The following is a 23,788-nucleotide window of genomic DNA, read 5'->3' as shown; positions in this document are numbered from 1 at the left end:
TATGGCACATCAAGATGACTACCATGCCAACCTGCTCCCTCTGCCCTGTGTGCCTTTAATAAAACACAACTCAAACCCAACCAGATGACCCTCCTCTTCTTCAAAAATCAAAACTTCTCTAATACTACTTCATATCTGAAGTGACTTTTACTACCTACTGCCATGACCAAGGCTGTAAGCACAAAGCACTACTACCTTTCCTTCAAACAAGCCTTGCTTTTCAAATAATCTGCAGTGATAAACACCAATTCAGTACGTGAAACTTCCCATACTAATGACCTAGAGTAAGCCCTCCAGCTTGTTTATGCAGTAAGCTGTTATTAAGTTGACAGCTTTGACTAGCACCAAAGATTTAAATTACTGGCTTGAACTGACAAGCTGCCTGTCTGCTGTGTTAACAAACTGCTGGCCTTGAAAGCAAGCTGTGTAGTTCCTGCAGTAGCTATGGACAAAACACAATAGTCTATAAAGACTTCTTCAATATATTCTTCTAAATGGGAAGCATCCCTCCTAGTATTTGAAAAAAATCCTACAGAGCTATTACAAAAGGAAATGTAAATTGTTTGTATTGGAAACTCGTGAAAAACCTAAACAATGGCATCACAACACCAGCACCATTTCCCCTGTAGCTCTGGTCTCCTGCTACAGCACCATGGTAACTGAGCACTAAAGGAATGAAAGAACAGTCCAACCAAGATCTGTTTCTGCTACTTGTCTATTCTTTACATCTAGACCACAAGTGGAAAGACTCCTTTTAAGAATTTATCTTTATCTGCAAGTTCAGTTTGGTCAAGACCTTGGTTTTAAATACAATATTCAATAGCTATTCAAAACTATACACAATACCTTTGATGGCACAAATTCCCACCAAAAGCAATTTTCTAACAGCTTTTTCTTTAACATCAGGTTTAGTCCTTATATTAATATATTAAAGAAAGTTGGCACCCTTTTACATAAAAACATATATTTCTATATTTAGTAAATTACCATGCTTAGATTTTAACGAGGGTAGGTATGCAGCTTCTTGTTTTGCTAATGAGTATTGTATAGGATAATTGGGGAAAAAAGAAGAAATATATAAAAAAATCTCCTGGAAAAAGTTTATTTTTGCTACCTCTTACAAAAACCCAATCATCTCTGCAATAACATTTGCACCCAGGAATTCTGTCTTACAGAAGAAAATATTCCTTGTACTAAAAACGATAAAATCAAAATAATTCCCCAAAAATTTGTGAAGTTTTTTATTCTAGGTCACACATTTTTATAAAGTAGATTTAATATTCACTGGCTATCTTAAAACCTTCAGTCCTACTTACAATCATGAAAAAATCAGCATTAATCAGATTAACTACAGGACTGTTGATCTAAGAAATATTTAATTTTAGCTCCTTTTCATTCAAAATAATATCTGAAAGAAGGAAGTAGTACAATGTACTCAGCCAGCTCTCTGTAGACCAGACACTAATCTTTAGAAACCTCAACAGATATATCTAATCGCATTTTCAAGTACTCCTATTTCATCTCACTCTGATTTTTATTTGCTTGCACTAATGGATATACCCAGTCTTACTATTCTAGCTGTGTTAAAAGTACCAAATTGCTGCAATATATGGTTCTTTGAAGTGCAATCATGAGTTAAACTTCAAAATAGAATACCCTAGCATGTACTTAGTCCCAGTGTAATTGAGGCTGTTCAGTCTGACACTGTAGATGAGTGCTTACTGCTCTGCAGCATTCTGCCTTGGCATCCTCCCACACACAGAGAAGGGACCAACTGGAGCTATGCATGTACAGAATGGAGATACAATAATTCAAGAGCTGACCATTTCCCAAATTTATTTCAATGGGCTACAATCAGACTCCATCCCTTGAAGGATGCAGTAAAATTTAAAAAACAAGACAACTTAAGCCCTGTAATTTCTTAGGTGTTCAAAGAACACACAAACCAAAACCTGAGGTCCCAAATTTCAGGGAAAATTTTAAAAACTTCAGTTTAGTGTCCTCTGCACTTACTCCAGCATCTACTTCACAGCATGTTTGCTGCCCCAGTATGAGCATTATGTTCTTATCTCTAAGGAAACGAGAAGACAGAAGGGTAAGAAGCATTAGACATTTTAAATTGAGATCTTAGCATTATCAAAAGAGATTCCAGCTAAAGAGAACAAAATGGCAACTCAGAAGCTGCAACAGCAAAGGCTATGAGGGGCATTAAACATACCTAATGCACTTTGCAAATTTACCTTTCCACAGTCTGGCACCAAATCCATACATTGCTAGACAAAACATATTATTGCTAACCTTGTCTAGTGGCAAAGCTGGTTTGTGGTGATGCAGCATACAATGATTCCAGTCATATATAAAAAACTAGGCAGTTCTGCCATCAACAAGCAGCCAGCTCCCAAACATACTGCTTCAGGTGTACTCAACAGAGTAAGAGGGCACACTTGCTCAAAGATGAAGAGCTTTTGTCACAAGGCTTAGGATGGAGAAAGCATCTTCCAGTGTCAGTGATGACCAGAAAAATGCAGCAGCAGTAGGGAGAAATGCTGACCCCTGGGAGCAAGAAACATGGAATGTTACACCAGGTACAAAGACATTTCAATAATGACAGAATTGAAGGTTTCTCAGCCCAACAGGAGTTGCTAGAAGAAACACAGAAGGAAAAATCCATTCAGACCACCGTGCGGGCAAAGTGCTCAATGGTCTCAATAGAATAAATTCGTTTTCTGGGAAACAACCAATCCAGATCATATCTTTGATCCCATCAGCAGCATCTAAAAGCAAATAAAATTCTACCATGCAAGATCAGTTCCAAGCAGGAGAACCCACAGAGAAGACAGGACAATGCAATGGTGATACAGGGGCTCATGAAACTCATAACCAAAAGCTGTGCTTATGTGGTGTTCCCATAAAGAAGTCCAGGACCTCTCTAACATCCATGCTCTCCTTGTTGACATTAGTCTTTTGCATCTGCCACATGGCATTTTTTGACCTGTCATAAGGATGCTCCCTCTCTAATGCCAGCTGGAATTTAAGTCACTGCTAATACTATGTGACCCAGGGCACATTTCATGCAGGAAGATCCAGTGATAACATCTCACTGCTGCTGGAGGTAGGAGACATTGCCCAGTGTGATGGCTAAAACTTAAATTACAGGCTATGATCAAATCCAAAGGCAACAAGATGTTTAAGGAGAACCATCTCAGACCTTTCTTCCTACACTGAGTTCCCAAAAAAAAGGGCTTTTAAATATGAATATCATCTGCCTTCTTCAACACAACATAGATTGTATAGTTCCTGCAGTAGCTATGGATTGTTTAATTTCTTAAATGAAGACACTCAGAGCATTTAGGACAAAATAGTCTATAAACCAACTCCTACCCTGTTTTTCCTTGCAGATGTTCCTTTGCTCGTAGGCTTGGTGAGAGCCAGCTGTGTGGTTTTCTGAGTTGTAACAAATTCAGACCTTTGATCCCCATTTACTGTCATTTTCTATTATTTCAAAGTCTTGGCTATCTGCCCTCTGCTCCTTGCAATTTTTGTGTGCCTGAGAGCCCACACCAAACACACACTAAACTCTCAGTCCTTTGCCCTGACTCCCTCATTTCTTTTTTCTCCAACAGCTATCTCCCAAAACATGCTTATTTGTTCTCAGCCATCTTTCCCTGCAGGCTGATCCAGAGCCCTTAAGTGAGCACAATATACAAATTAGGAGTAAACCAGAAGTGGTCTGTTACACAGAGATAAAAGATTGTACTAATTTGGGAAAACAATAGGCGACATAATGCAACAAGTCTTGCAAAGAACTATTAAGAAATTATTTGAGAGAAATTGTAAGAGAGCAAACAGAAATTACTTGCTTTTAACAAACTTGTTCTGCAATAGCAGAACCAACAGACTAATTTCCTTTAAATAATATCCCTAGTTTGTTTTACTTAAGCAGTGACCCCAAAACTCTCTCTCCCGTGACTCCCATCCTCTCCTTATTTCATCAAACATCCCAAAATGAGTGTAAAGTGTCACAAGTATCTGAAGAGCAGCAGCCCAAAAAAAGCTGAGATAAGTGGGGAGACTAAATCAATAATTTCTTCATATGCTTGCTAATATAGTCATAACAACCCTCTACAAGGGCTTTTGGAGTAAAAACCCTCTAAAATTTTTTGGAGTAAAATCTGGCTGAACTTGGCAGTAAAACAAGCATTTCTTGAAAAATAGAAAACAATATCCTTCTGGCAGAATCTGCATATGTAACTAATAGAAATCACTTGCAGAAGTTTACATAATCCTCTCAAAATCAAATACAGTCATATTTAAGGTGGCAAGGTGACTGATAATCAGAGAGAACACAAAGAAATTAATTTTATCCCAGGAATTGATTACAGCCTAATTGCGCCAAGATAAGTTTCCAACAAAATACAAAAACCTGACAGTTATGCAACATTACTCACCAGACAGCTAACCATAAGATAACAAAGACCCAGTCTACAATTATCTGTCATTACTGTCAGACAATGCTTCCCTAAACACATTTAATGAAAAACTCTTCAACGAGACAATTGTTAAGAAGAAGAATGAAGTAGCAAGAGGTCAGTTTGCAAAGTTAAAATGCTAAGAAATTGGTAGAACCATGAAATTTTTGCTTAAGAGAGCACTGCCAACATACACTTATATACAACATACACATATATACAACATACCACCTTGGATTTCCTCAGATGGAGCCCCTGGAACCAGACTGTCTACATACTGTGAGGAAACGAAATCAAATAAAAAACTTAAGGATGCCAGAACACCTATAGTGACTGATAACAGAGGTAATAGAAATTTGCAACAACAAATCCCCTCTCTGGTCCTACTTAAAGAAATTCCCACCCACTGAGAAAAGCTACTGCAAAAAGCTTATGTGCATCTCAGCAGCAATTTCCAAATGAATTCAGAAAGGGGCACACTGATACATCATGCAGTTGTGCTGTTCAGAAGTGTCCAAGATGGCAGAATAACTGCAGTAATAGGACTGTGTGAAAGAAAGGAAACAAGATACTGCCAACTCCTGCTCCTCCACTCAGAAGTAGAAAAAAACCTATGTAAAACAAAAGGTAAAGAAATTAAAAAGAAACTAGAGAAAAGGAGGTAAGAGAAAATACACAGGCAACATCATTGATGCACTGAAGGATCTACTGAAATAGGTGATAACAAGATGTTGTATCAACTCGATGCTATTCTAACAGGCAAGTTTGCATCAGCCACAGGGACCTGTTAAGGATGAACAGTAAAGCCAACAAGAACAGAGAGTTCAACACTTACTGAGGTGCTGAGGACACAGCCCAACCTGAATTGTTAGCTTTGACAGAAAGATTAAAACACCCAGAATGAGGGTCAGAAATACTCACAAATATATGAGACATAGCAAAAAGTGAGAGAAAATGTTACAAGAGACATCTTCAAAGCTTGAGAGAGGAGCAACAAATGTCACAAAATACTTCAATACACAAGAGCAGAGAGTCTCCATGGGAAAAAATACCCCAAGTATGATATAAAGTTGAGCTCAGCAGCTGCAGTAATGGAAGAAATACAACATTTCTCAGACCCCAGCGAAGGAGTTTGGTACCAGAGGTAACCCAGAGGCTGAGAATGATCTTATGGAGCACAAAGAAACAGAATGAGAAACAACCTGCACCATAACCCAGTCCTGAGTCACCTGAAGTCAGTGGCTAATCATCTTTCAAAGGCTTCTTCTGAGCAGTACAACAGCTTTGAACTGATTAATAGTTCGAAATTTGGTAGGCAGGCTTTAATTCAGCATGAACTTGGACATTTAAGGGTCTATGAACCACAAAAGCATCCTCAGAGAGCAATGGTTTAAAAGCCTAATTCGCTCCTCTAGTACTTTTTCTAAATTATTTGGTATTTTCTTTATAGAAACTTTCCGGACTGCAAGCCCAGCAAGCTGGGACTGTGTGAGCAAGAGACTCCCAAGCACTGACCATACAATGCATGTTACAAACACAAATATTATCAGGAAAGAAAGGACTGCAACAGAAAGGTACCATCAAATTCTATTAAAGTCCTCTTTTTTCTCCTAAGTGCAATTACTACAGTTTTAGTGAAATAAGTAATGAAGAGTTTAAATGAACCTAGACATAGGTAAATGGCTTAAAACAAGCATGAACTCACTTTTTCCATCAGGCATTGCCACTAATTTATTTTTAGAGGAGAGCTCATGGATACAAAAACCTAGCCATCATACAGTTTCAAAGAAAAGAAGATGTATGTAATGGAAGCTAAAAAAACAATCATACAAAGATCAGAAGATTGCTAATTCCCCATGAAAAGTGCACACAATTAACACTGTAGTTATCAAAAGTCAAGCTAAGAAGCAGGCTTTTTTTCAAAACAAAGTAGTACAAGAAGGGAGTAAATTCACATTGCATGCCAGCAGGAATGTCAAAACAAAACTGAAATCACAAGTTGGTAAAGCAGCTGTTGCAATCATCAGATTTAACAGGCACAGGATACAAAAAAAAAAAAAAAATCTAGTTTCAAGCTGTAAAGTATAAACTCTGGTCTCAAATGCTGTTTCTGTTCCAGTATGAATAGCTGACAGACAGATCCACCAAAATCTCACACAAACCTCTCAGAGCCTTTGAAAGCAAATGCATCAGATAAATCCGGTATATTCTGATGAATTCTAGATGCTATTTAAGTCTGGTAAACCCAAAACATCTGGGAAAACACTGGGTACCTGCCACTGCCAAGAACAAATGGAAGCACCCTCTGTAATGCCAAACTGGGTATTAGCCCTGCCACATGCCTGGGCAGCCCCTCAGCAGCCAGCACTGCTGGATCCAGGGGCTCTGCAGCGCTGCGCTGGAACTGCCGGCTTCGGGCGAGCCCGGGCTTGGCGCTGAGGGTGCCAGAGCTCACTGCCAGAAGGAACAAGGGCTCAGAGCTGCTCTAGCACTGCTCTCTTCCTTGAGAAGGAGTGATCTGCTTGCCCCAAGTGTTTCTGAAAAGTCTCTTGTAAAAATAACAAGATAAAACAGAATGCTGTTCACACTAAGAGGAGAATGAAATTCAAATACATGAGAAGATATTAAAAAAAAAATCAAAATATTTAGGACTGTAGGGCTAATCTTATTAATTTAAACTTTGGATATGTAAATCCTAGATTATTTCCTTATATACTTACCTACAAAGGATTGTCTACAATAGGATCATGGTTTCACTTCAGTCATGCCAGAGACAAACCCAAAATGTATGACAAAGACTAAGCACTGACAAAAAGGTTTCAGCCTTTAGCTGCTAGATCTACTATCTGATTTCTGTGGCTGAGCTATAATTAACTTTTAGTCAGACACCTCCATCACAAAAATAGATAATTGTGGATTCTTTTTCTGTGAGCCCAGTTTTAGCTTTAAAAATCTTTCTAAAACCTCTCAGAATTTTCAGAGCCTAAACCAGATTGGGAGGGCAACCACCTTTATGGATCCTCAGAAGAATTTTATCCAGTTTGCAGGTGTAATGCACTATCTGCTACCATGTATAGAATGGGTCTTCTGAAGATACCAAGCCAAGAGCATTGCCACATCCATTCCCAAGGTAAAAAGCCCAGGCTTTGGCAAATTTCATGAAATGAAATTAAATGTATGGCGTCAAATGTAGTCCCAAACTGTCAGTGGACAAGGAATTGGCTGTGTGGTGGCACTAAAAGAGCTGTCGTCATCTGTTCAATGTCCAAGTGGAGACCAGTGACAAGTGGTGTTAGGTGGTCTCAGTGGGACCAGAGCTGCTCAATGTCTTTGTCAGTGACAGGGACAGGGGGATCAGGTGCATTCTCAGCAAGTTCACAGATGACAACAAGCTGTGTGGTGTGGCCAACAAGCTGCAGGGCAGGGATGCCATCCAGAGAGACCTGGGCAGGCTTGAGAAGTGGGCCTGTGCAAACCTCATGAAGTTCAACACAGTCAAGTGCAAAATCCTGCATCTGGATCAGGCAATCCGAAGCACCAATATAGGCTGGGCAGCGAATGGACTGACAGCAGCCCCAGGGACTTTCCCAGGTTGAGGAAATGCTCAGCATGAGCCAGCAAAGCACACCTGTAGTCCAGAAAGCAAACCATGCTCTGGGCTGCATCCAAAGCAGTGTGGGCAGCAGGGCAAGGAGAGGATTCTGCCCCTCTACTCACTCTTGGGAGTTCCCACCTGGAGTTCTGCATCCTGCTCTGGGATCCCCAACAGAAGAGGTACAAGCACCTACTGGAGAGGGTCTGAGGAGGGCCATGAAGATTACCAGAGGGCTGGAACACCCCTCCTATGAAGACAGGCTGAGAGAGCTGGGGCTGTTCAGCATTGAGAAAACTCCAGAGAGACCTTACAGCTCTTTCAAGTACCTAAAAAGGGCCTACAAGAGAGGCAGAAGGACATTTTACAAGGGCTTGTGATCACAGGACATGGCTTTAAATTGACACAGGGCAGGTTTAGGTTAGATGTTACAAAGAAATTCCTTACTGTGGTGTTGAGGCACAGGCACAGGCTGCCCAGAGAAGCTGTGGCTGCCCCATCCCTGCAAGTATTCAAGGCCAGGCTGGATGGAGCTCTGAGCAGCCTGGTCTAATGGAAGGGGTCCCTGCCCATGGCAGGGGGCTGGAACCAGGTGACCTGTAAGGTCCCTGGCACTCAAACCTATGATTCTATAATCATTTTTTTCTGTCTCATGCCAAATAGGAGGGCACCTCCATAGCTCCTCATGCCTGTAGCTGTCTCTCAGAGGCACTTTACGAGAACAACACAGTGAAATGGCCATGCCACTTCCACTGTGATGACCCTCCCAAGGCCTAGCTGCAGCAGAAGGATAAAATAACCTTACAGGAAGCAAATATAAAAAGAAAAGCAGGAGGAGGACTAAACACATTCTTGTAGTTTCACGTCTCCTGTGTAGAGCACAGCAAAAGCTCATACCAACACTTACTGTGACCCAGAAATGCACAGCAACCTGAAAAGCTCCCTTCAGCACCATCACTTCTGGTCCCACTGTGAAGATGCAAATGCTAGGACAGCTCTCAATCACAGCCATCTCGTTGTCACACAGTAAATTTAAATCCTTGTGACACTGAAAACTGTCCCCTATAGTTGTCAGGTTAAAACAACAGTCACTCCATTCTAGACTCAGGTCAACTACTGTATAAAAACTTTGCTTTTTTTTTTCCATTTTTCAACAAAATGCAGTCCAAATGAAAGACCAAATATCTATGTTCTAAGTAGTCTTATTAGTCAATAACCTAACATCTATTAAAATGGCTTTTGTTGGTTTGTTTTTATTCTACAAATACTCTGAATTTTCAAAAATTACCTTCCATCTTTCAAAATTTACCAAAATTCAATTCTGCTTCAGATCCTATTGCTACGTACAAATTTACACAGAGAAAACAAGCCCATCTGATTCCAGAGCAAATGCTGGACTCAGCAGCAGCAGGTACAATGGGAAAATGGAGCTATGACTCCTGACTGGATTTTGCATCACATTGCAATGTGCAGGAACATGTATTTTGTAACATCCACTTTCAACTCTGTTTTCACCAGTACTACAGTAAGAAAAAAATCTTTCTTCTCTTTGTATAGATAAAAGCAGCTAGTAGAACCTAACATAGCATCACTACCTTAAAATTAACCTAACCTCTCTGGATTTTTTCTTGTCAGGTGCAGCTATTTTCCCTACCAAAGCCCACATGTACTGGGGTCTTCTTACAAAGGTCATATCAAGCCTCATTTTAAAGCCTCATTAATAAAGAAAAAAGATACACACACATACATTGAACCCTTAATAAACAGTAACATAGAGAAAAATTAACCTCCTCATAAATATTCATTTTGTTCACTCAAGAACAGCTTTTCTACTTGACTGAAGATAAGCATTAGACAATCTAAGAGAATTTCTGTGCATTAACAGAAGGTTAAATAAAAAGGTCCAAAACCAGAATCTTGAACTCTTTTGGATTTTATGACTAACCTAGCCCTGCCCCCAATGAAAGGAACTAATTTTCTGTCTTTAAGTCTAGCTAGACTCTTCTAAAACCAAATTATTGCATAAGATTCCCATTATCTCCATACAGTCAGATGTGAAACTCAGCTCTGAATTGCCACTGCAACCAGAGGAAAGTCCCAATTTTATCAGCATCTAAACTTCACTTCCTTAATTTTCAATACCTTTGCAAATACAGAAATAAAAATAAAATAATAACAACATAATTTCTCCTTTTAAGGATCATGACTATATCAAGACCCTAAAAATCCAGCCACAAATTAGTTCTCAATTTTAGGTTATCTGAGGCTGTTTTATGGTGATGAAAAATTTCAACTAGATTTTAAAAATACATTTCTATAACTGGATTTCAAATCTGCACTTTAATGAATATAGTCAGTGAAATGTTTCCACTTTAAATAATTAGACCCCATCTTAGTCTCTGCAGAGTTGTTGCATGTGGCAATGCTAAGTCTATTAAATATTTATTTTCACTGTATTGTAAGAGCTTATGTTATAATTTTTTAACTTTTATTTTTGAATTAAACTTGTTAGATACTCAGAGAATTCCACAGCAGTACTGTCATAGCCATCACAGTTATAATTAAGCTGTGAATTCAAACACTTATTAAGTTTTCACTAATAAACCTTATTGCTATGTGCTAGCTAGTTATTCCGACCTATTAATCCCCAATGTCTCACACACATTATTTTTTTTTTAAATAATTACTTTGCTCTGGAAATAGGAATGGTTGACACTTTCCTAAATTGGAGACTTTCTACTCAGGAAGCAAAGTAACTCCTCAGTGAGACATTCCAAATGGCAAATGACAGCTACATAAACAAACATATGGCAAAACAACATCAAATGGCCACTCAGAAATCTAAGATGTTCTTCTCTCACTGGGCTTTAGGCATCTCTCATATTTAAGGAATTTCCTGTGTGGCATGCTAAGCAAACACACCCACTCTGGCCTCAAAGAAATACCACAACCCATTCACTATGCTGAAGAGACACTCCTGATTTTTCTCCTTTGAGGGAATATAATGTGTCTGAGGCAATAACTAGGGAGTGAGGAAATTGAAAAGAAACAATTCTAGGCATGTCATGTTATGAAACAAACAGAAATCAGAAAAGTAAGGAAAATAGCCATATATATGACTTTAGTCAAATCCTGGAAAGAATAAAATACTAGAACCAAACACAAAGTTGTCTGACATGAATCCTGACATAAATGAAATTGCAGCTTAACTTACTGGTAAAGTTCCTGGTAAAGAGGCGTCAAAGAAAGACACCAAGGAGTTGGGAGGTGCTGCAAACTGGACTTGGGAACCAGAGAAGAGTTTTGAGTTGGAACTGATCTGTGCGTGAATTTCCAGACCCACAACTGGTACCCACGGAGCAAGGCTGAAAAGGAAAGAGGAGAAGGGAGAAACAATTTAAACACAGATGATGTTAAAAACCGTGGAAACTTAGAAGAATCAGGAACGCTTAATTTATGGGAAAAAATTAAACTGTAATTGTAAAAAAATTGTAAACTATGTTTCAAATACATCTACACCGTAATAGGAAAAGCTGTGCTGTGATACTGGAGAACAGAGGCTATGGGGAATATATGGCAGTGTTCATTATATGCAAAAAAGAGTATCATAAAAAATGTAATGGTTTAAAACTTTTAACTTTTCCTTACGTGAGAAATCTCAGAGAAATTAATGAGGCACACTTGCATGCTGGATGAACTCTAATTTGGTGCCTTGTGAAAATCCCCAAATCATCATAAATATGAATTACTTCTCAGGTAGTTTGATAAATCTCCAACAGACAGGTGGCATAATAAATTATGTATTCTCTGTCAGATAGACACTTGCATGCTGGGAAAGGTGGCTCTCCAGAGCAGCGTTAGTAGAATATTAGCATAAACATTAGTAATCTGGTAATAGAGAAATCATCATTTCAACCAGAGAGCTACTGTTCTCTGAATGTATTCTGCAGAATAAAGCTTCTCCATATCATCTAAAAAGTAATTGCAATTCTCACATCCATAACCTTTATATGGACAAGAGAAAAAGGTCACCTTTACAGTATGAATTGCTTGACAGTTTCTGTAAGTAATTATCTGGCCTTGTACAAATGAAGTGGCACAAATAATATTTCACTGATGGAATCACATTTCTGTGGCAGAACACTTCAGCAGTATGAGTACCCAGATAGCTATAGGAGACAAGCAAGCTATGGAAAAACATCAAACAAATATATCAAGTACAGTGTTACTTCCAGAGGTGAACATTCTACATTGCCAAGATTTTAGTTCTCCATCTGCCCTCCACCAGCTGAGGACATCCCTACAAACTAGCGATGCAGACGCCACTTCTATTGATGCTTTAGGAAGAAAAATATTACCACGAAAGATTAAGGTTCAGATGTTTAAAGGAGCTAATACATTTTCTTTCATTGAAATAGTATTATCCTTCAGTATTTTCAGCTGATCATACAAATGCTTTGAGGTTTGAGAAATAATGTGGGCTTTCTTTTACATTTTGGAGGCAAATTATTCCATTATTTCCTGTATTCTTCAGAAATGCCTTTCTGTTATATCATGACATTAAAAATTACACCAGGTTTTGCCTAATCAGTGTGTTGGCTTACACTCAGAGATAAAGGTACGTGCACCAGGCAGTTCTTCAATCCTACTAACAGCACTGGTGAGGCACCTGCAGCTTCTTGCCGCGTTTGTTCACGGATTATGCTTATCTGTGTCTGAAGAATCAGCAGCACACTCACTGCCTGCACAACTTTCTGGAAGCGATCAGCTGTGCACACCCCCGTGGGACACCAGAGAACTTGTTCAGCCCGTGACTTTCAGCTGCAGCAGAGACAAAGCGCTCTGCTTCAGGCACACCGCCCGCATCTCACGGTACTCCTCTGGAAGGAAAAGCCTCTTTCGGGCTGGAATAACCCTGGAAACGCGCTCAGGAAAGCCGGAGCAGCGCTCGCCGTGGCTTCCCGGCACACGGAGCGCTCGGGCAGCCCGAGCTGCGGCTCTCATGGCAGCCCGGCGTGCCGGAGGGTCACGGCCCCGCCCGCGGCAATCCCCGACCGGCCGGGCTTCGGGGAATGCGGGACAAACGTGCGCTGCCCGCACCAATGCCTCACACCGCTCACACGCCCGGATTTACACCGGGCCCCGCCGCTGTCGCCGCCGCTGCCAAGCCCGGAGCCCCGGACCGGGCACTAGGGCACAACCAGCTCCACCGGCCCCTCTCCCCGCGCCGTCCCGGCAGCGTACCCGCTCTTCCCCGCCGGCACCGCCCCGCCTCTCGCGTTACAGGCGACAGCCCTCTGCCCGCGGGGGAAAGGGCCGGCCCCGGGCCCCGACTGCCCCGCGCCGCGCTGCCGCGCCCGGCGCCAGAGCCCGCCGCACCCCCGCGCCGCCACGGCCACCAGGGCCGCCATTGCCCTGCCAGCGGCGACCCGGCGCCCGCAGCGCCCCCTGGGAAACGCAGTCCGAGATGGCTGCGCGGAGCGCGGGCTGTGCGGGCGGACTTCAGCTCCCGTCAGGCCGCTGGCCTGGCGCCGCCCCGCCCCGCCGGCGGGAGCTGGGCCCGCGCGTCCGCCGCTTATCCCGGCAATGCTGGAGCGAGCCGTGGCGTTGCGGCTTGACCTCTGTTTAAAACGCGTTAGGGGGCTCAGATCCTTAAAGTGCTTTGAATGTGGTTTTCTTCTGGGCTCACGCTTTTACAAAACCGGCTGCCGCTTTGTCGGCGGCCGTGTGGGGGCCGTGGGCATCAAATGCTGCAGTGCCACGCGGTGAACTCGGGAGCTGAACTGTCAGTAGGGCTGCAAGGTTCAGTCCCAGCTGGGCCTGGGGGTGCTCTGTGGGAGTAAAGGACCTTGTCCAGGGCATCTGCAAACATTTCTCATGTTTACCTAGCACAGATAACAGAATTAATGGCATTGCATCCCAAACTGCGGGTGTGTGGAGCTTAAACGGGAATGAATATGAATTGTAGTTGCTTATGTCATCTGTGCATTGTGGCAGCGACTGCCACCAGAGGCTGGGCAGTCACACACTGAGTGTCAGTCACACACTGAGTGTCAGTCATACACTGAGTGCCAGTCACAGTCAGTGAGGGTCAGTCACACACATTGAGGGTCAGTCACACACACTGAGTGTCAGTCACACACTGCGAGTGTCAGTCACACACTGAGTGTCAGTCACACACTGTGAATGTCAATCACACACTGAGTGTCAGTCACACACTGTGAGTGTCAGTCACACACTGAGTGTCAGTCACACACTCAGTGTCAGTAACACTCAGTGAGGGTCAGTCACACACTGAGTGTCAGTCACACACTGCGAATGTCAGTCACACACTGCGAGTGTCAGTCACACACTGAGTGTCAGTCACACACTGAGTGCCAGTCACAGTCAGTGAGGGTCAGTCACACACTGAGAGCGTCAGTCACACACACTGAGTGTCAGTCACACACTGTGAGTGTCAGTCACACACTGAGTGTCAGTCACACACTCAGTGTCAGTAACACTCAGTGAGGGTCAGTCACACACTGAGTGTCAGTCACACACTGCGAATGTCAGTCACACACTGCGAGTGTCAGTCACACACTGAGTGTCAGTCACACACTGAGTGCCAGTCACAGTCAGTGAGGGTCAGTCACACACTGAGAGCGTCAGTCACACACACTGAGTGTCAGTCACACACTGTGAGTGTCAGTCACACACTGAGTGTCAGTCACACACTCAGTGTCAGTAACACTCAGTGAGGGTCAGTCACACACTGAGTGTCAGTCACACACTGCGAATGTCAGTCACACACTGCGAGTGTCAGTCACACTCTGAGTGTCAGTCACACACTCAGTGTCAGTCACACTCAGGGTAAGTCACACACTGTGAGTGTCAGTCACACACTGTCAGTCACACACTGAGAGCGTCAGTCACACATTGAGAGTGTCAGTCACACTCAGTGAGTGTCAGTCACATACTGAGAGTGTCAGTCACACACTGCTTGTCAGTCACACACTGAGTGTCACACACTGCGAGGGTCAGTCAGTCACACACTGCGAGGGTCAGTCAGTCACACACTGAGTGTCAGTCACACACACACTCAGGCTGATCGCTTCCAGCAGAGGACAGTGGTGCACACAGGCACTTGGAAGTATCCTGGAACCTTTGCAACCTCTTGTCTTCCCAAGATCCAGTATGAGGTACTGAATGGTTCTGAATCATGCACAAGATAATTCACACAATTAAATAATTTAAGAAAATGTCTTATGAACAGTGTTTCGTAGCAGTGGTTTTCTGGTATGTTTGTATTTCTAACAAATTACCTGGAAGTGCTGTATAAGATGAACCAGTTGAGAGAGTTCTTTTCATCAGACATTGATGTATAGTTACTTGTACCATATACCTTTTTAAAATTAATTTTTCACATTCCTTTTCTTGGAAAATATCCTCCCCTTGTACAAGAAAGAGTGACCAAGGTAAAATTCCTTTCCAATTTACAAGAACTGACCAGGGGTAATCTTGTACATGTTGCGGAGATAGAAAGAACATTGGAGTGGCCTTTTTCCTTCTCTCCTGCAGGAAACTTATTCACACATTAATATAATATAATTCCCTGTGTAGTAGTCTTTGAGCCAATGAAGAACTTTTGATAATTCTGATTTGAGGAAAACCCCATTTCCATTTGGACTTAGAACTATTTAAGAACTTTTGATAATTCTGATTTGAGGAAAATCCCATTTTCATTTGGATGTAGCAGGGGCCTATGCAATGTCTTGTGGTGAAAAATACTTTTCAGACTGAAGCTTTAGTATGTGGTTTTTACTTCTGCAACAAATTTATTCTCTGTACAATTGTCCTCCATAAGCTCTGGATGCAGTTATTTTCTGATACTGTGTAGGGATTGGCAGGTCACTTCAACCCAGCTGTCAGGATAGATTCTAAATATAGCTCCAAAGTGTTTCTACTGGGGTAAAAATGTAAATTTCAGTTTATTTGACTTTCTTTTAAGTCTGTTCTCCTGATGTAATAGAAGATTTCATAAATAGACGCTAAGAAGTTAAAACCTAATGAATATTAAAGTCATGTCACTTAAAGCCTTACTCTGCCTTGATTGCATGGACTTCTGCCCTTTGCACATATTTTTTAGAAAGGAGTAGACAGCACAAAAAGGTTGAAATCCATCACAAACAATTTTTCTGGAACTTTTAGCTGTATTAGATGTTGTCTTACGGAGAGAGGAAGACTGGGAAGTGCCATTGTTTGTGATTTAAATTATCTCTGTTATTTTAATTCCGTTCACAGAAAAAAATCCCATTAGAAGAACCTTTGCAGCCTTTTGCCAGTAACCAAGTAGGTAATAAATGAAAACCCACACATCCATATGCAGGAAGCTGGTCAATCACAGGGAATAATTGCCTTTCCCAGCAGCTTACTTTGAGGTGGGAAAGGCTACATATTTGTTCCTTACTGCAGTGTGTTTAGAGATCACGCTGTGGCTTGGAATAGGAAAATAGCACTGCATAAAGATTGGTGCTATGATAGTTCAGCACTATGTAGACTCATATCTTAGAGAGGGTAGACCCAGGGGACAGTTTGCTCTGAGTCTCTTGTTACTGTAGGAATTTAACCAATGTCTGAGAGGAAATTGGAATTTTGCAGAGAGCAAAAACCCAACAGTGTATAATTTAAGCCATAAACAAGCAATCTATCCCATTCATTTGAAAGAAGATCCCTCTGCATTTTAGTTTCTAGGGTCTGAGCTCTAAAATCTGTTTTCTTGCAGATCCTTAGCACCCATACTTACTCCTTTTGGGGACTGTGAGGTCTCCTTTTGGAATGGCAGGGAATGGGATATTCAGACTGAGGTGTTTGTTAGATACTTCACAGGCTGCCTGCAGTGTCTTTTTTCAGCATGTGAAATAAGGAACAGACAGGAATCTCTGCTAGATTTTGAAGCAGAGGTTGTGACTTTTGGAAGAGTAGATCCATAGTCTATCAAAAATTCAGACATTGGCCTGCAGGGAAGAGTAACAAAGCAGATTGCTGAGTCTGGAAGCAAACTATGGTAAGAGATGTTTTCAAGCTTTTAGGCCTCTAGGATCGCCTCTATACCTTGAAAGACGTTTTGTTTTGGGTTTTTTTTCTCTAGGTGTATAAAGAGAGAAATTTTCTTTTTTTCCTGCAACTTTGAACTAATAGTGACAATGAGCTGTTTCAGTCTGGAATATGGATTCAACTTGTCTATCTACCAGTAATGGGATATGGCAAATACAAAAATGTGTACTTGATCTTGAGGATTGGGAAAGGATATTTCTGTTGACCACAGGAAAGTATTTAGGGACCTAAGAGCGGTACCTTGTATGATCTGCTGACGATGTAGGTATGCATACATGGAGTGATAGATTGGGTAATATGAACAGCCTTATGATTTGAGGGTTCTTGTATCAAAGTGCCATCAATTTCCTAATTGGGACATAGTGCCATTTTATTTTATTTACCAAAATTGTTATAACTCATGAGTTGAAAAATAAGGGCCAGACTCAGATAGGAAATAAAACACCACAAGAAATATTAATGCACAAGCAATTTGTATAAACAGTAATGAAAACATGTAAGTTACATATAGGTCCTGGTGTGGAAGCTGAATTCACTATTCCTCAAGGCTGTGTAATTGAGGAGAACCTTGGATCAGCCATGTAATATTTGTGTATTACCACCTTTCTGTATTGGTTTCACCTGGTGTGCCTTGCCTGGGAGAGCTGCACTGAGCATTGGCTACACCTGTGGCTTGAATCAGGTGCTGGCAATCCTGAAAGCTCTCACTTAGGGGCACACCACAGCCCTTTGTCTTGGGAGTCTGAATTGGAAGTGAAGTAGCTCCTGGGCTTCTTTTAGCTGAGGTCTGTGTAAGCCTCAGAGGCAGTGTTTGAGGAAGTCCAGTGCCACTAACCTTGTCTGAGGGTGAGTACTACCCTAATCTTATTCTTTAGTAAATTAAATCCTTGTTTTTCCAGTGTGAAGTTCCATTATTATAGGTATGAGAGGATTTCCTAACATATCAATGCTGTCTTGGTATTGCATCTTGATTAAGTTGTTGGAAAATCTATGTTATGAGCCTCTGTTACCTTTAGTATGATTCCTAGTTGCCTAGGGTTTTGTTTCTTTTAGTTGAAAATCAGTATAATTTACGTACAGGGTGATCACTCCATTAGATTTGGACCTGCTGTAATGCACAATGTTTTCTAAATGTTTGAGTTGTAATTCTGGAACTATGTCAGGTTTATACTTAGACATAGCTCAGTCTATCAGGAATATGTTATAGTGGTTTGTTTTTGTAGTATGTTTTTCCAGCAATGGAAATGACATTTGGAAACAGCAGAGGCTAGGCTAAATCATCTGTATTAAAGTCTAATAAACTTATTGTGAGGACTGTTGGTGATTATTATGCAGAAGGAAGTGATTGATATTTCAGCTGATCTAAATTTTACTACTATTCTCTCTAATTGTATTGGTATCTGCAAGAAAACCTTTAAAATATCTTTCTAGCTTTTGATTTTTTACTTTGGCCCTTTTAGAACAAGGGAGAATATGGGGAAATCATATAGAAGTGAGACTAATTTATTCTTGTATTTAATCTGCATTGCATTTTTATGTAATGTTCTTCTGCTTATAATTTTCAAAGAGCTTTTATGTCTGAGGCCTGTTGCTTCCTAAATTAAGAGCCATAACTCTTGTTTTGCAGGCTATGACTTTATATATATATAAAAGTCATGGATCTAACATTGCAGCAGTGTACAGTTTCACATAACTGATACTCTAACAAGAACTTTCATATTCTCAGTTATGAGATTCCAGCTGACAGCCCAGCCTAGGAAAAAATAGCCACAAAGATCTATGCTAAATTTGTTAAAGAAGAAAAATTTTAGCTGAACAGTCAAATTTGGAATATGCATCAAAGTGTTTTCCATGACTAGGACATAGTACTAGGAATCAGCAAAGCCTTCAATTATTATTGACTTCTCTGTCATGAATAAAGTGAAGGAATCGTCTGAAGGAGTTGTCAGGCAGCGTAATGCTGGGAGTAAGCTGGTGATAATAATATCATTAGTTTAGTCTAAAATTAATTTTTTAATCAAAATCAGTCTAAAGATAGTCTGAAATGTTAAATTCTGTCAAGCTGCTGCTTATAAGAGAGCAATTTCTTTAAAACATGAGATTACTAGTAGGTTGAAGTCAATCTGAAAAGGTGATATTTAAAAAAATTGTATTCCACAACTTAGCATGATGATTCCAAGGGCTGCCTTTATTGTTCTCAACACTAAGGATTAATTTTAATTGTCTAAAGCAATAAGGATGTGAACTAAAACTGTTGTCCAGGTGGAACTTTGTGATTTATTACTTCACTAAAAGCACAGCAGAAATGTGAATGAAGGAAAATACTGCAGGTAAGTGTCCCAAAACTTTGAATGAAGTTGCAGGTCCTGAAGTGATACAGCCCTATCTTTTCCCTTTGCAGGAACACAGACTTCTGTTTTACTTATTTAGGATTCTTTTTACTACTTTAGGATTGGTTTAGGCGTTAGCTCATTATTTTCAAAACTTTTTCTATCTTTGTTGCCTTCAAATGTATACACCTATACATTGTGTTATGTTTAAGCCAGGCAGGCTTGAAGAACACCTGATGTTGGACGCTTTGTCCTGCTGGATATAATGTTTTCACTCTGGAACATGGAACATTAATTTTTCTTTCTTTAACTGCATAGTTGCACTGCTCTCTTCATCTTCACACAGTGCCTGTGGCATTCAAAGCAAAATCTGGTTTATGTTCTGCTTTTTACTATTAAGTGACAAGAATGTTTATGATGTGTCTTTGGCTTTTTTCCCCCCTGTACTGTATTTATGCCATACCTATGTGCTTGGTAACTTTTCTTACAGTGAAATAAAAAATGTAACCATCACTTCTTCCTGAGAATGAAAAGAGGATGACAGTGCCCTTGAAATTAAACATCCATCTCACAATTTGATGCAGTTTTGGGTTGGTTTTGGGGTTTTTGTTTTTGGTTGGTTTTTTGTTTCCTTTCCTTCAGACTCCTTGCTTTTGCATCCAGATTATGATTTCTCCATGGACCTGGTAGAGATAGTGTGTTAGTCACAGGCATTAACTTGCCTGTGCAGGTGGAGACAGATTGTGACAAGCTGGAGAAATTAGAGCCTTTGGGTATAAAACAGGCCAGAACACACAGAAGCAGTACAAACATATTTTCTGTTTTGTTGTTTGTGTATCTAGTGCCTTAATATACAGTACTGCCAAAAAATTTCAGTCAAGGGTTTCCTTGTGAGTCATTTATTCTGTCCTTGGTCTTTCTGTGGTGCCATCAGTTCATACTGACTGGTGTGAACTGCTGCCCACCAGTAACCACAACTGATGTCAAACAGGCTGATAACTAACCAGAGCCTTTTATTTCATTATGAACTTCACCTGGGAGTTCTCCCTTCTGTTGAATGTGACCTGAGTTATCCCTTGCTCATGGGGTAACTTGGCCCATTGAAGACTCCTGGTGTTTTATACATGTTACATCAGAGGTTTTTTTCCAAATTATTATTTGAAAAAAGTATGAATACTTGTGCAGTCTTGTGGATAACAGGCATTTTAAAGTCTTGTTGCAGTGTATAAATTACATTGATAGTAGAATACCTATTTTAGTATTACTTTAAAGGTAAGGAAAATAACTGAGTGCTGGTATTTTGGTTTGGTTTTGTTGTTCAAGTGGTTTGGTGGGGGGAAGGAAGTTGGGGCTTGGCATCTTTTGATTTTATGTGAAGTTTGTCCAATATGTAGAGTTGGTTTTTTTGTTTGGGGGCATTTAGGGGTTTTTTGGTGTGGTTTTCCTCTTTTTTTTTTTCTTTTTTTTATCACCTCAGATTAGATGAGATTAGATTCTTCCATTGTGGAAGTGAAATTTTCTCTATCGAAACTTTTATTAACTGGTCAGTCAGTAGCTACTTTGGGACTGAAGTGCTTCAGCAAGTGATTTCATCATCTCAGATTAGATGAAATCCTTCTGTTATAGAAGTGAAATTCTCTCTGTAGGAACTTCTATAACCAATCAGTCAGTAACTGCTTTGGGACTGAAGTGCTTCAGCTTCAGTAGCTGATTAGTAAACTGCAGTCTGAAGCCAGAATGTAAGAGGTGTTGTGTGCTTTGCACATATTGGGGCAATGGCTCATTAAGTTTTAATACACTGGATAATCTTTGAAGTTTGTATTTCCTCTTTGCTTTGTCCAGGATAGCAGCACATGCAGGGAATGCACAGCAGCACAAGATACTTAGATTGTGTCAAAGGGCTGCTTCTACAGGACTTGTTCAAAGAGAGCTCTGGGGGATTTGAGTAAGAGTTTGGGTGTGACTCCCCAAACCATTGCTAAAACAAACCCAAAGGAGGTAGCATGTGTTAGATAATTGCAATAACAACTTTGCCAAAGGGACTTTAGAGACCGTTCTTTCCAGCTTTGCCATATGTCCTTCTCTTTCCTTTCCAGATGTTAGCATTTATAGGCTGGTAGCATAGCTTTCTCTTTAGAAGTATTTTCTTTCTGCTGATGCTCACAGTAGTGGCCAAAAGTAATGGTAATGGCGTAAGAATCCATTGCTGGCTTTTGTTCTGTCTTCTGTTTTTTCCTGCTACCGTGTAGATTAAGGCAATGCATGAGGGATGGCACTGGAAGCCATTTCCATCGGGGTGGTATCTGTAGGAGAAGGGATTCTCTGCCAAGGCACGAGGCAATTCTTGTGCTGTTACTGCATGTGAAGAAGAATCTTTCTGGTGGGCCAGGCCTGCAGTAGCAGCTATATCTGAAGGTTGCATGGCCTCAAAGACATGCTTTGGATTGTGGCTTCCTGTGTTACTGAGGTGGAAATTCTATGGCACCTTGTTTTGAATAGCTGTGCAGCTGCCTTATGCATGGCTGAAAGACATAGATCTGTGTATCAGCACATTCTATTTTTCCAATTATGATCTCCTGTCTCATGGTACTAGATGGGAACTGTCTAGTTCAAGAAGCATTTTATTTACTTCTATATGGGTTATGCAAAGCTTCCTGTTTCTTTTAGGTCCTGTGAGCGAGAGATTTTTACCTCCTCTTGGACTCTTCTTTCTCAATGCGTGTCTAGTTTTGTGGGGTTTTTTTTCTCCTTGCCATCTTTTGAAATATGGACACTTGCATGTGTGATTATGTTTACTTGGTCTTTCCCAGTCTTCATCTGTTTAATTTTAAATCCATTTTTATTCTTACACACAGAAAACAAACCTCAAACATATACCTCTAGCCAGGATGTTTTTACTCTAATATAAGAAGAAGTATGAGAATTTTCATTAAAAATATAGTCAGTGTATCTGCTAACCTCTTCACAAATGAACTTATTGTCTCTTTTTACCAGAATGCTTGAAAAGTTTGCAAATGCATGATAGCAGCTTAGTAAATAATCAGCATATTGTGAATGTATCTTTTAAAGGCCAAGGAATAGCATAAATACTCTTTCAACTTGTGGATGACATAAAACATTTCCAGTTGGATCATGTATAGAGTAATTACTTTTGACAAGTTAATTTTGCAAGTGTCCAATTAAGCTATTCATTCGTAGCTTATCTCTTCACAGTGTGGCTGTATTCACTTAGCTGTTCAGGCTTGAATTTCTATTGTGCATTTAAATATGGATCCAAATTCATGGGATGTGAATTCATTGAAAGGGCAGTTCTTAGTGTTGAGAGTTGAAACCCCCCAAATCACATCACAAGACTGACTTTAAATCAAGAAGGATGTAAGGCTATATTTTTTCTTTTTCCTTTCTTTTTAAAGTAGTAGTAAGTATTAATTACTTGGCTTCCATTTTTCCAAAACTGCTAAGATTGAGTCTCAGTTTTTATTTAAACTAACTTTATTTGCAATATTAAGTCAAATTTAGGGATGTGATTTTTCATGAAGCTACCAAACTCCCAGCTAAAGTCTCAAAGCTGGGACTTTAAAATGAAATGCCAAATATCAAAAGGTAGCTGAGAATTACAAGATACTGAACTAACTCTTATGAATGTTACAAAGTAAGGATAATGAAGGTATAGAGAATTCAATCTTTGAGATCCCAGGTTAGCACTAGGTATTTTCGGTTGATAATGGAAGCTGTTGATTTAATGCTCTTGGCAGATGTGGAAATAAACCAAGTCAGGAGCATACTGTGATTATTCAAATAGCTCAAGGGCATCTATTACCTGCTTCAGTTGGTTAGATGGTTGGATTTTAGGAATGAACTCATAAAGTGCATTAAAGATGGACATGGGCCTCTAGAAGCTTGTAAAAAGAGAACCTTAAAAAATTAATATCTAGTGCTTATCCTCTGAGTGAACAGAGCAGGATCAGGGAACTGCCACATGATTAATCAAGCCGGAGTTTATACCAAACTGTAAACTCAAGCGACCAAATTTACTAGGCAGGTGATTTACACAATCTGCCCTGGTATTAGTGAGGCAAATTTAACAAGTTGTGTGATAGTGGTGGCAGACAGTGTTTCTTCTCTGCCATCCATCCTGTTTTTCACTTGCACAGAAATGTCTCTAGTAGTAATGGAACTAGGTCAGAATATAGCTGCACCTTTATAGTTCTTTGCTGCTGCACAGAAACCTGTAGGTTGCTATTCTAAATCCATCTGAGGGGGGATAGAGAGAAGCAAGGCCATCATAGTAATGATGAAAA

General features: G+C 40.5%; 1 protein-coding gene across 1 annotated transcript in view; it reads right to left on the bottom strand.

Moving 5' to 3' along the window:
- The window catches only part of GATB (glutamyl-tRNA amidotransferase subunit B), a 50,389-nt gene extending 28,480 nt beyond the window's left edge, over positions 1-21,909 (bottom strand). The window contains exons 1-4 of the mRNA XM_054295381.1: positions 21,730-21,909; positions 17,398-17,505; positions 13,306-13,682; positions 11,276-11,426 (exon numbers count right to left, since the gene is read on the bottom strand). Coding sequence (XP_054151356.1) covers positions 11,276-11,426; positions 13,306-13,682; positions 17,398-17,505; positions 21,730-21,909 — 816 coding nt within the window. The remainder of the gene's footprint in view (positions 1-11,275; positions 11,427-13,305; positions 13,683-17,397; positions 17,506-21,729) is intronic.
- Positions 21,910-23,788: the final 1,879 nt, after the last annotated feature.

Source organism: Melozone crissalis, unplaced genomic scaffold (assembly GCF_028551555.1).
Source record: "Melozone crissalis strain CALT ecotype California unplaced genomic scaffold, PUWL_Pcris_2 ptg000006l_1, whole genome shotgun sequence".
NCBI classification, from domain to species: Eukaryota; Metazoa; Chordata; class Aves; order Passeriformes; family Passerellidae; genus Melozone; species Melozone crissalis.
Note: the sequence above shows the minus strand (reverse complement) of the source record. Positions and strands in the feature narration are given on the sequence as shown.